Here is a 12,972-nt window from a genome sequence, read left to right on the forward strand (position 1 = left end):
GGAAAATGTGTTACTGTTCATGTTTTGCCTAGGAAATAGCTGATTGGATAGGCTGTGCTGTTAGTTTCATGCCTGTTTGCCTCAATGGATGTCAGCCATTGCCTTAGCCGAGGCTCACTCTGGCTCTTCCTTTCCTCTCTCAGTGGCCTTGACCTGTCAGGTCCAGGCAGTGGTAGCATTTAATCAAATTGGGAGCATGAGCAGTTAGGCCTGGGCCCCAGAAGTAGACTCCCTTCCTTTATTTGCTTATCTCAGTTATAGGGACAGGCTTTTCCAAGCTAAACCTAATACATGGTTTTGCTTTTGCTTTCTATAATTCATGTAGCTTAATGATGATTCTTCTTTTTGTTGTTGTTGTCATTGTTGTTTAACATTTATTTGAAAGACAGACACAGAGAGGGAAAGAATCTTCCATCCACTGATTTATTCCCCAACTGAATACAGCCAGGTCTTAGCCAGGCTGAAGCCAGGAGCCAGGAATTCCATCCTTGTCTCCTGTGGGCGTTGACAGTGGCCCAAGCACCTGGGTCATCCTCCACTGACTTCCCATGTGCAGTAGCAGAAATCTAGATTGGAAGCAGAGTAGGTGCGACTCAAACCATTGTTCCAATAACAGAGTGCTGGCATGGGAAGTAGCTTAAGCTTCCGTGGCACAGCACTGGCCCCTTGTTTCTGTTGTTTAGATCCCAGATATTTTTTATTGTTGATAATCATTGAAGGTCCGTAATTTTCACTCTTTACTGAAAAGTAGAAGCAAGGTTTTACTTTAAAATGGTATTCCAAAAGTGATAAAATTTCTGATTTTTCTTTCTCACAGGCACAGTATCTGTTCTGTATTTGATTTTCCTTGTCACATTCAAGGCTATTCGCTTGGGATTTCATTTGGAATTTCATTGGTTTGTGTCAACAGATTTTTTTGTACCAGGTGAGCTGTTTTTGCAAAGTAAAGGGTTGATAAATAACAATGATGTGATTTTTTAATATGTAGTTGTTTGTTATTCTAATACAAGTAATGGTATTGTTATGCTAAACTTTTTATGAATGCTGTTAAACCAGAAACAGTGCTGTAGCAAAGATTACTCTGGGTTTCTTGCAGTTAAAGTAACGAGAGGCCTTTTTATTTCTACTTGGGAATTTCAGTTCTTTTAAGGGGCACTGCAAGTTGGAAAAATCAAGAACTCCTCCAGACTTTTCTGAGGACATACTACTCCTAGAATTTCGGATTTAGAACATGGCCAGTAATACATGTAGATCTTGCTGCTTAAAAACGTTGTTCAGATTAAGCAAAATGTTGGTGTCCTTTCCATCCTCCTTTTTAGGTTATGATTGTTACTTAGCCATTTCTTGTTTCATGTGAACCTGAAATACTTTGAAAATGATAAAAGCATCATGAAGCAATGAATCAGAAGTACAGTGAGTAGATTAGATTAGATTAGATTAGTTAGATTAGATTAGATTAGATGGGAATCCAAAGAGGAGGTAATTGTTATACTAACATCCTAAAAACAAACAATGAGAAAATAGCTCCTAATTGCATTGTTGGTTTATAAAAGCTGCTTCCTTTTTTTTCTGTAACTGTCAGTTCAGACAGTCTGGAATTTGAAGTCTGCTCAGTATCTGCTGTTACTTTTCTGAAATCTGTAGTTGTCTACCACCCCTCTTGTTATGACATGCCTAGATTTTCCAGATGTTTGAAGTTAATGGGCACATCATTGCAAGTTTCATGACTCCTTGTCTTCAGAACATTTGGCTATATCAACTTTAATTTCTCATTTTCATTAGAAGCCCACAAAGACTGAAAAGTCAGTATAACTTTAGGATAAAGAAAGTATTGAAAGTTAAAATGCAACCTGGTTTCCAAGACTGCATTTAAAATTAAACACTGATAAAAATGGCAACTTGAATTTTTCCACTGATAGATAAAAATAATCAAGGATAATGTTTTCTAAAATTAAGTCCATGGCATTTTGTAATAGCTTAGTGATAAAAGTTTCTGCTGGAGTGAGCGTTGTGTCACATTAGATTGCTTCCCATATCAGAGTATTGATTCATGTCCCAGTCACTCCAGTTTCCATCCAGCTGCCCACCGATGCATCTGGAAAAGCAATAAGATGATGGCCCTGGTACGTGGGTCCCTACCACCCACTTAGGAAACACATATGTATCTGTGTTTCTGTTTCTCTCTCATCAGACCAATTTTCAAATAAGTTTCTGCTGTGATAAGCCACTAGAAGTATATATAAGGGAAAAGTAAATAGTTATTTAGAAAGCAGAAAATAAAATATTTTTAAAGAGGAAAGTAATTTATTTCACTTTGTCTCATATCTAAATAAGAGACTTGTACTTGTGTTAGTATGTATTTTCCTTAAATTAGTTACTATGTTATGATGCATTCCTCCAGAAAGAAAGAGAATGAAAGCATATGGTTAAGTCTTGCTCAGTAAAGGCTGATTAAGAATCAGAACTTTGGAGGTGTGACTCTACTGTCCCAGTGAGGACTCTCATCAGTTGATCAAATCAGTTTTCTGCGTCATGGCTCTGATTTCTTAATTGGAAGAATAATGCGAAAACCTCTACTTGTACATTTCATTTAAGTTTTCTTGCTTACTGAAGGACTTGACTTTGACAGTTTTCCCTTCTTTCTCCTGAATCATACCCCAGTCTAAAAGGGGAAAACTCCTGTGAGCCCACTCTCCCTCCTAGTTATTGCCTCCCCATAAAAACTTAGGAGTTGTGTATGTTTACTGTCTCCATGTTTTCCCATTTTGCTTTGAATATATTCATCAGACTTTTGCCTCTGTCACTCTACTGTAACCAGTAAGTCCAGCTCTCACCCTTGGCTGCCTGCTAGCAGCCCTGGGAACATGCCTGTGGAGTAGTCAAACTTAAATTGACAGAAAACAAGTCCTTGTTTCCTTCCTTGTTCACTTCCTTCCACCAATCTGCTTACTCTCCTTACCCTTTTCCCATTCTCGTCTTAGAGAATGCCAATTTTCCAGTTGCTTGAGCCAAAAACAGTCATCTGGAGTGTTCATTTTCTCTACTTAACCACATTCAAACAGTCTGAAGAACATCTCTGCAGATTGAGATTTTCTTACTCTTTGTACCAAAAGAATGATGTCAAGTTACTAATCTTTCACCCAGATTATTGTAATAGCCTCATAACAAGTCTTATTGTTTCTTCCATTATAATCTGTTCTTGACTGGGCAGGTTATTTATTTCTTTTTAAACAGAATACATGGAACTGGCCTGTGCCATTGCATGTAAAAGCCAGCTCCTGTAATGCCAGAATCCCATAAGGGCACTAATTGGAGAACCACCTGCCCCACTTCCAGTGTGGCTCCCTGCTAATGGCGTGGGAAAGCAGTGGAGTAAGTGCTTGGACCCTGCACCTATATGAGAGACCTGGGTGAACTCCTGGCTTCAGCCAGGCCCAGTCCCAACTATTGTGGCCATTTGGGGAGTAAAACAGAACATGGAAACCACTCTCTGTGTAATTTTACATTTCAAATGAATAAATTTTTCCAAGAAATAAATAAAACAAAACCCACAAAAGCCTCTGATGGTTTTCCATCCCTTTCAAAATGAAGATAAGTCTTTATCACAGTCAGTGGCCCAGCTCCGGCTGTTGTGGACATTTAAGGAGATTGATCTCTCTCCATCTGTCTCTGTCTCTCTCTGTAACTCTGTTTTCAAATAAATAAATATATATATAAAAAAAAAAGATTGGGAGGGATCGACACAAGGGCTCAATTAGTTAACCCTTCCCCTTGCAAGTGTCTCCAGTCCTATATGGGCACTGGTTTGTGTCCCAGCTGCTCCACTTCCCATCCAGCTCCCTACTTGTGACTTGGGAAAGCAGTAGAGGATGGTCCGAATTTGGGGGGCCCTGCACCCATATGGGACACTAGGTGCAGGCTTCTGGCTTCAGATTGGCTCAGCTCTGGCCATTACAGCCATTTGGGGCATGAACCAGCAGATGAAAAATATTTCTCTTTGTTTCTCCTTCTCTCCATAAATTTGCCTTTTAATATGAATAAATAAATATTTAAAATAAAATTTAAAATTTTTATTTTAAAGTGGCAAACCATTAAGTGCCTTAAAATTGAATGAAGGGAAACTTCAGACACTGACTTTTTAAAAAAATATTTATTTATTTTTATCATAAAGTCAGATATCCAGAGGGTAGGAGAGACAGAGAGGAAGATCTTCCATCTACTGATTCACTCCCCAAGTGACCTGCAATGGCCGGAGCTGAGCCGATCCGAAGGCAGAAGCCAGAAGCTTCTTCTGGGTCTCCCACACAGGTGCAGGGTCCCAAGGCTTTGGGCCATTCTCCCTACTTTCCTGGGTAACAAGCAGAGAGATGGATGGGAAGCAGGGCTGCGGGATTAGAACCGACACCCATATGAGATCCCGGCACGTGCAAGGCGAGGACTTGAACTACTAGGCTACCATACCGGGCCCCCAGACACTGATTTTTACAGGCTTATGTCAGGGTTTTTCCATTTAATTATTTTTAAAGGTTTATTTTATTTAATTTGAAAGAGTTATAGAAAGATAGAGAGAGACATCTTCCTTGTATAAATTCACTCCCCAGAGGAGCACAGTGACCAGCCCTGGGCCAGGCTGAAGCCAGGAACCAGGAGTTTCAGGTAGGTCTCCCTTGTGGGTGGCAGGGACCCAAACACTGCGTCATTTTCTGCTGCTTTTCCCAGGTCAATAACAGGGAGCTAAATTGGAAGTGTAGCAGCTGGAGCTCGAACCAGTGCCAACATGGGACACCATGTTTCCTAGGTAGCAACTTTACCCACTGTACCACAATGCCAGCCCCAGTGTTTTCTGAATTTAAAAGCCATATTAAATTCTGTCACCAGAAAAAATTTTTTTTACCGAGAAAGAAGTGGTTTTGTTCACTTTTTGTTAGGAAAAGAAATGTTATGTACACCTCTTGGATGGACCTTTGGCCCAGTAGTGAAGACACTGATTGGGATGCCCACCTTCCATTTTGGAGTGCCTGGATTCAGGACCCTGCTCCCAGTTCCAGTGTCTTGCTAATGTGTTCCCCAAAAGACAGCAGGTGATGGGCCCAGCGTGACAGCTTAGCGGTTAAAGCCCTCACCTTGAAGACACTGGGATCCCATATGGATGCCAGTTCTAATCCTGGCAGCTCCACTTCCCATCCAGCTCCCTGCTTGTGGCCTGGGAAAGCAGTCGAGGACGGCCCAAACCTTTGGGACCCTACACCCGCGTGGGAGACCCAGAAGAGGCTGCTGACTTCAGATTGGCTCAGCTCCAGCCAGGGAGTGAACCATCGGACGGAAGATCTTCCTCTCTGTATATCTGCCTTTCCAATGAAAATAAATAAATCTTAAAAAAAAAAAAAAAAAGACAGCAGGTGATGACTCTAGGTGATGGCTTGAGTGTTGCAGGCATTTGAGTGGGAACCAGCCGATTGAAGCCTTCTGTCTCTCACTGGCTCTACTTTGCAAAATAAATGAGTAAAATTTTTATGTGTAAAACTCTTAAGTGTTCAGCCTGATTAATTTTCACAAAATGACCACACTATAAAGATAGCACTCAAGTCAAAGTCAGAAATTATTAACACTCCGTGTCTCTTCTGCCTTCTATGGTTACTATCTCCCACAGTGGTAACCACTGTTCTGACTCATTATACCCAAAGTTAATTTTGCCTGGTTTTTAAGCACAATATATATGGAATTTGCAGTGTGTATTATTTTGGGTCTGTTTTCTTGGAGTCATCATTATGCTGTGGTATTACCCCATGTTGTGTGTTTGGGGTTCACTCATTCTCACTGGTGTTACTACATAACTACCACAGTCTATTTGTATTTACTGTTAAAGGACAGTTCAATAATCTCCAGTTTTTACTATGTTTATTGTAGGACACTCCTCATTTAAAAACAAAAATACTTACTGGGTAGACAAAGGAAGAAGAGAGGAGGGCTCTTATCCGCTGTTGTACTCCCCAGATACCTGCAGTGGCCAAGGTGGACCAAGGCCAAAACCTGGAGCTGGGAACTGAATCCATGTCTCCCCCGTGGGTGGCAAGGACCCAGTCACTTTGAACCATCCCTGCTGTGTCCCAGCGTTTGCACTGGCCTGAGGCTGGAGGCGGGGACTGATCCCATGCACTCTGATGTGAGAAGCAGATGTCTTAACCGCTAGGCCAGATACCTTCACCATATTCTGCATTTTCAGACAGAGCTTCTGGTGATCATGTGACTTTTCTTAAGCATAAAGAAAGCAGTGGACTTGCTGGTTTAACGGGTACAGAGTGATAACTGTCCATAATGGTTGCCAGTTTGCCTTTCCACTAGTGGTGTGTGAGAGTTCTAGTTGCTCACTGTCCTCACCAGTATTTGTGTTTTCTTTTCATCTTTTAAGTTTGTGTTCTTCATGTCAACTCTCAGATAGCATTGCAGTTTTAATATGCATTTCTTTGCTGCCTCATGAAGTCAGCTCCTTTTCATATGTTAATTGGCCATCTGAATTTTCTCGTGTGAAATAACCCTTGTCTTTTTTAAAATTTCATTGGTTATTTATTATTGATTTATAGAAGTTCTTTTTACATTCTTAATACAAGCCCTTTGTCAGATTCATGTTTGCAGTTCACTTCTTCCCACCAGTTTGCTTGCTTGGTTTTTTATTCATTTATTTGGAAATCAGAGTTACAAAGAGAAGGCAGAGAAAGACAGAAAGGGAAAGGGAGAGGTTCCATCCCCTGCTTCACTCCCCAGATGAGCTGAGCAGCCAGGGCTGAGCCAGGTAGATGGCAGGAACCTCATCTGGGTCTACAGCATGGGTTGCAGGGCCATAAGTACTCGGGCTTTCCCAGATCATAGCAAGAAGCTAGATCAGAACTGGAGGGCCCAGCACGATAGCGTAATGGTTAAGATCCTCACCTGGAACACGCCAGGATCCCATATGGGCACTTGTTCTAATCCTGGCAGCTCCACTTCCCATCCAGCTCCCTGCTTGTGGCCTGGGAAAGCAGTCGAGGACAGCCCAAAGCCTTGGGATCCTGCACCCACGTGGGAGACCTGGAAAGAAGTTCCTGACTCCTGGCTTCAGATCGGCGCAGCACCGGCCATTGCGGCCACTTGGGAATTGAATCAGCAGATGGAAGATCTTCCTCTCTGTTTCTCCTCCTCTCTGTTTACCCACCTTTCCAATAAAATTAAAAAATCTTAAAAAAAAAAAGAAGAAGAAGAAGAAGTGGAGCAGCTGGAGCACAGACCCAGCACCCAAAGGGGACACTTGCATTGCAGCCATGGCTTTACCTGCCACACTGCAGTGCCCATCCCATCTGTTCTTAGCTTGCCTCTTCAGAGGTGTAAAGTAAATGGTTTGAAGATGATCAGATGTTTGGGACTTTTAAAAAACCATTTTGTGACAAAAAGTGTAATTTATTATGCAGTGCTCATGAAATAAGTGACTCTTCTCTTTCAAATGTCATATTTTCCCCACAAATATTTGGACATGAAATTTCTTAGCAACATTATGTGTAGTATCCAAAAAGTGAACACACCCAGTGTCTCTCACTGATGAATGATTAATTAAATATGGAACATCCATGTAATGTAACCTGATTTTGTAATATTTTTGTGAATATGCTAAACCTAATTGTATACTGTAAATAGGTGAAATAGGTATGAATTATGTTTCAGTCACACTTTAAAAATCTCAGGTTTTAAAGAAATCTGTTCCGAAGAGTTCTTTTTGGTTAATTGGAGAAATCTGGATATTTATTCACTCTAATTTTGCAATTTAGAAACCTAGCAGTAGTATTATTTGCCTTAATCAGAAAAGAATCAACAAATTGCTTCTTCAAGTGTCTTAGTGCTAATAAAGGTTGATTTTTCTGAGAAACAGAAAAGATTAGCTAAGTTGAAAAGAGTTTGCTAGAAATAATAGAGCTTGGGGTCTGGCGCAGTGACCTAGTGGCTAAATCCTCACCTTGCAACCACGGGGATCCAATACGGGCACTGGTTTGTGTCCTAGCTGTTCCACTTCTCATCCAGCTCCCTGTTTGTGACCTGGGAAAGCAGTGCAAGATGGTTCAAAACCTCAGGAGACCTGGAAGAGGCCCCAGGCTCCTGACTTCGGATCGGCTCAGCTCTGCCCATTGCAGCCAACAAACAGAAAGTCATTCTCTCTCTGTATCTCCTCCCTGTAAATCTGCCTTTCCAATAAAAAATACATAAATCTTTTAAAAATCGATCTTAGCAAGAAGTAAAGTTACTGTAAGATATAAAATAGAGTTTTGAGTACTTCCATGATCAAAAGCCCTTTGTTCTGAAAATGAGTGCCCCGATCATATGTTTGAAAATGTCTTGTAAGGTATGACCCACTCCCCTCTGGGAGCCAAGTAGAACAGTAAAACAGGTTTGTGAATTAACAACTATAATACAGGATAAAGAAAATGTTCTGGTGCAGACACACATACATGCACACACATGTTAGGAAACTACTCAGCCATGAAAAAGGATAAAATGCTGTCATTTGTGGCCATGTGAATGCTATTGCTCATTAGGTTAAGTGAAATAAGGCAAGCACGGAGAATCAAATGCTTCATGATCTCATGTTAGAATCAGAAGAGTTGATCTCATAAAAATTGGTATAGAATATTGGTTGCTAGCCTCTGGGGAAGGAAGGGAGAGGTAAAGTTAATCAGCGGGCAGTTAATTGAGAGTACCATACGCTTAGGAGAAATAAATGCTAATGTCATTTTGTACAGTAGAGTGACTTTACATAGGAAGGTGTACTATGTGTCTTGAAGAAGCATGAAGAAAATATTTGGGGTATTTTCACAAAGAAATAATAAATTTTTTAAAGAGTTGTTGTATTTATTTATTGGTTAATTGATTTGTTTGAAAGGCATAGTGCCACAGGGAGAGACAGACAGATCTTCCATTCATCCACTGGTTTACTTCCTAAATGCAGGGTCTAGAGATAGTGCATGCCAAAGATGGGGGCTTGGAATTTCATCTGCAGGGGTCCACCAAGTACATTAGCAGGGAGCTGGACTGGAGGTAGAGAAATTGGAACTCAAATTAGCAGTCTTTCAGTTGCTGGCACCGTGAGCAGTGACTTAACTGGCTGTGCCATAATGCCTGTCTTATACTGATTTCAACAATTTATAAAGTAGACATTTAAAATACTGTATATGCCCCATATATATATATACAGAATTTTTATATGTTCACTAGACAAATATTTTATAAGGATACCAATTCTCAGGGTTCACAAAAGGAACAAAACAGTTCTAATACAAAGATATAGACAAGAGACAAAGCAGCACAGAGAAATTTGCTCTAAGAATATGAGCCAGAGAAAAGAGTCTCAAAGGGGAGTATATTTAAGAGCCAAGAGGAGATTGCTACGTAGAGTATTGGTCCAAGGAGTTGAATGTTTAAACAGCAAGTAAGGCGTGAGATAAAATGACCCTCTTAGGAAATGACAAGAATTGGAATGGCTAGAGTGAACTAATAGTGGTAGGGAGAGTGATAGGAGATAAGGCTAGAATGGCAAAGGGCAGACCAGGAGGAGCCTTCTATTTTAAGCTGGAAGAATTCTGAAAGCAGCTGCTTCCTGCCTTATGTGGGATGATCTGAACTAGGGGAAAGACGTGACTATAGCAAACCCATAAAAGCGGTCCTCAGAAACTTCACAGAGAATGCATTTGATGGGAAAACTGTACATGGATTTAAGAAGTCTTTGTGTCAAATCTGTAATTCCATATTTTTCTCAGACTTTTTGAAGTAGCCTTCATAAAGTTTCACATAAACACTCTCAGAGCTTAGGAATATGCTTAGATAATTGAAAACTGGATGATGAGTGGTGCAGGACCCAAATTCCACCTCATTTTCTGCTTTCTCAGACCACTTCCAATGCCAGCCGTGTCAGTTCAGATCCTCCAGGAAGTAAGACACTGAAGTGGAGTGAGCTCTGCAGAATAGACTCAGAAGGTGTTGGCCGCGCTGTTGTGAGTTCTCTGGTGCAAACATTGCCAAGGAGTACAGGGTTGATCTTGGCATGGCGCTGTGCTCCACTGTCACTGGAGCTGTCCCGGGAGACCGTCACCTCTGCTCGTATAGGGTAGTAGACCCCAGAGGATTTGCAGTGGAAAGCTGTCCTCTTCTACCCACGCTGCTTGCACTGGGTTCTCACTGAGAGCAGAGCAGTATACCTTCACGGCTGTTAGACTTTGGTACATTAATGATAACTTTAATTCATACGCCAAACTTCTGTTTCCTTTGCTTTTGTGAATGAGAACCTTTGTTTTCTAACAAGTTTCTAAACAGGTCATTGCAGGAAGATATTAACAATGTGTGGGGTTTGTTTGTTTTAGTGCTTTTTTTCCAGTTAGATATGCTACTTTTAGGAACAGGCATTTGGCATAGTAGTTTTTTTTTTTTTAAAGATTTATTTTATTTTCATTACAAAGTCAGATATACTGAGAGGAGGAGAGATAGAGAGGAAGTGGAGCTGCTGGGATTAGAACCAGCGGCCATATGGGATCAAGGCAAGGACCTTAGCCCCTAGGCCATGCCGCCGAGCCCGGCATAGTAGTTTAAGGTACCACTCAAGACACCTGCATCTCTGCTGGGATGCCTGGGTCAAGTCCCTGCTTATGTGCTTGGGCCCGGCTTCCTACTACTGTGCACCCTGGAGGCAGCAGCTGATAACTCAAGTAGATGAGTACCCCTCATGTAGAAGATGGACATTGAGTTTTGGGCTCCCGGCTTTGGCTCTGCCCAGCGCTAGCTAATGCAGATATTTGGAGAACCAACCAGCAGATGGTTCTCTGTTGGTCTCTCTGTTGCCCTGAATTTCAAATCAATCTTTTTTTTTTTTTTCAGATGTGCTGGAATTTGAACTCACATTTAACAATTTAAAGTATTGGGCTTGGCAGAGTGGCCTGGTGGCTAAGGTCCTCGCCTTGATCCCATATGGCCGCTGGTTCTAATCCCGGCGGCTCCACTTCCTCTCTGTCTCTCCTCCTCTCAGTATATCTGACTTTGTAATAAAAATGGAATAAATCTTAAAAAAAAAAAAAAAAAAAAAAAAAAACAATTTAAAGTATTAAGCTCTTTCTTAAGTAAAAGTAGGAAAGTAAAAAATGTTGAACTGACCCTTCACTATATTATGTTAGAAAGAGAACTGGAAACAATTAATAATGAAACACTAGCTCTAAAATCAGACCAAAAAAAAGTATATTCTAGTTTTCCATCAGGTTGTAAGCTTTCATCTGAATTGTTGTCTGTGAAAGCAATTCAAAGTTTATTTCTTTTGCAGAAATTGTCTACTTATTTATCTATATTCCTTAAACTTTTGTGCATCTCATCAATAAAGCAACATGGGGGAGCAATTCCCAGTCTTCCACTGGGACAGCAGGGACTCAATTACCAGGGCCATCATCTGCTGTCTCCCGGCTGTGTAACAGGTGACTGGGTGGGACGTGCCGAGCAGCAGGACCTGGAGCCAGGCACTGCAGGATCAGATATGTGCGTCCCAAGCAGCAAGTGATCTTGCTGCACTGCATTGCCTGCCTCTACTTTCCCTACTTTTTACACAGGTGGGTTGTTCCCTACTTTGCCCCCTCTTGTTCATAGACCCAGCAATATTTTCAAGTAAATTATGATCTTATTTCACATAAACACACACACACACACACACATATATATAATCTTGCTTTGCAGAGCCTCAAAAGTTCCTTTGGTTCTTAAAATGTTATTTTCATTATTCTTACTTTAAATTAGCTTTGTATTTATGATGAAAAATTAAGTCTAAGCATTGTAGCTAGGATGGAGTTTCTGGCTCCCAGTCCTGATTGTTGCAGAAATGGGGGAGTTAACCAGAAGTTGAAATATCATCTTGCATTCTTCTTCTCTCTGTGTCACTCTGTGTTTTCAAGTAGATGAGAATAAATGAGAAACATCATCGAAGCCATTGTGGCATAGCATGTTAGACAACCCACCTGCGATACTGGCATTGCATATGTCACTGGCTTATGTCCTAACTGTGCCACTCTTATCTAGCTTACTGATAGTGTGCCTGGGAAAGCAGTGGACGATGGCCCAGTTTGGGCCTCTGCTATCCATGTGGGAGGCCCAGATAGAGTGCTGACTCCTGGCTTTGGCCTGGCTTATTCTTTGCTGTTGTAGCTATTTGGGTAATACACCAGCAAATGAAAGATTCTCTTTGTCTCTCCCTCTGTCTATAGTAATACAGTAATGCCTTTCAAATAGATAATTAATTTTTTTACATGGCCATTGAAGATTTTAGAAAATATGAATAAATGAATACTTTAAAAGAAATCAGAGTTTTATCTTTTATGATTTTTTGTGGATATCCATCTACTCTGTTTCTTGGTACAGTTATCTGTTTCTTCCCTCGTTTTATTTGAAAATCAGAAAGAGAAATAGACAGAAAGAGATCTTCTGTCTGTTGGTTCAGAATGCTTCCACAGCTGGGGCTGGGCAAGGCTGAAGCGAAGAGCTCCAAACTCAGTCCAGGCCTCCCAAGAGGATAGCAGGGATCACATGCTTGAGCAGTAACATGCTGCATCCCAGGGCAACCATTACCAGGAAACAAGATCAGAAGCAGAGAAGCAAGGACTTGATTCAGTATGGAAAAGCAGATGTACAGAGAGAAAGATCTTCCATCCTCTGTTTCTTTTCCAAATGGCCACTAGTGGCAGAAACTGAGCTAGTCCAAAGCCAGGAGCCAGGAGATTCTTCTGGGTCTCCCATGTGGGTGTAGGAACCCAAGACTTTGAGCTGTTCTTTACTGCTTTCCCAGGCCAAAAACAGGGAGCTGGATGGAGAGTGGAGCAACCAGGACACAAACCAGCACCCCTATAGGATCCTGACACATGCAAGTTGAGGGTTTGGAAACTGAGCCATTGTGTTGAGCCCCAACAAACAAAATTTTTTACCTATTAT

At 41.2% G+C, this 12,972-nt stretch overlaps 1 protein-coding gene across 3 annotated transcripts in view; it reads left to right on the top strand.

Annotated features, from left to right (window-relative positions):
- The window catches only part of SLC38A9 (solute carrier family 38 member 9), an 81,341-nt gene that overhangs the window by 53,934 nt on the left and 14,435 nt on the right, over window positions 1-12,972 (top strand). For all 3 annotated transcript variants that reach the window (XM_004583703.4, XM_058680039.1, XM_004583704.2), the window contains one exon: window positions 818-925. In XM_004583703.4, coding sequence (XP_004583760.2) covers window positions 818-925 — 108 coding nt within the window. The remainder of the gene's footprint in view (window positions 1-817; window positions 926-12,972) is intronic.

Source organism: Ochotona princeps, chromosome 23 (genome assembly GCF_030435755.1).
Source record: "Ochotona princeps isolate mOchPri1 chromosome 23, mOchPri1.hap1, whole genome shotgun sequence".
Classification (NCBI taxonomy): Eukaryota; Metazoa; Chordata; class Mammalia; order Lagomorpha; family Ochotonidae; genus Ochotona; species Ochotona princeps.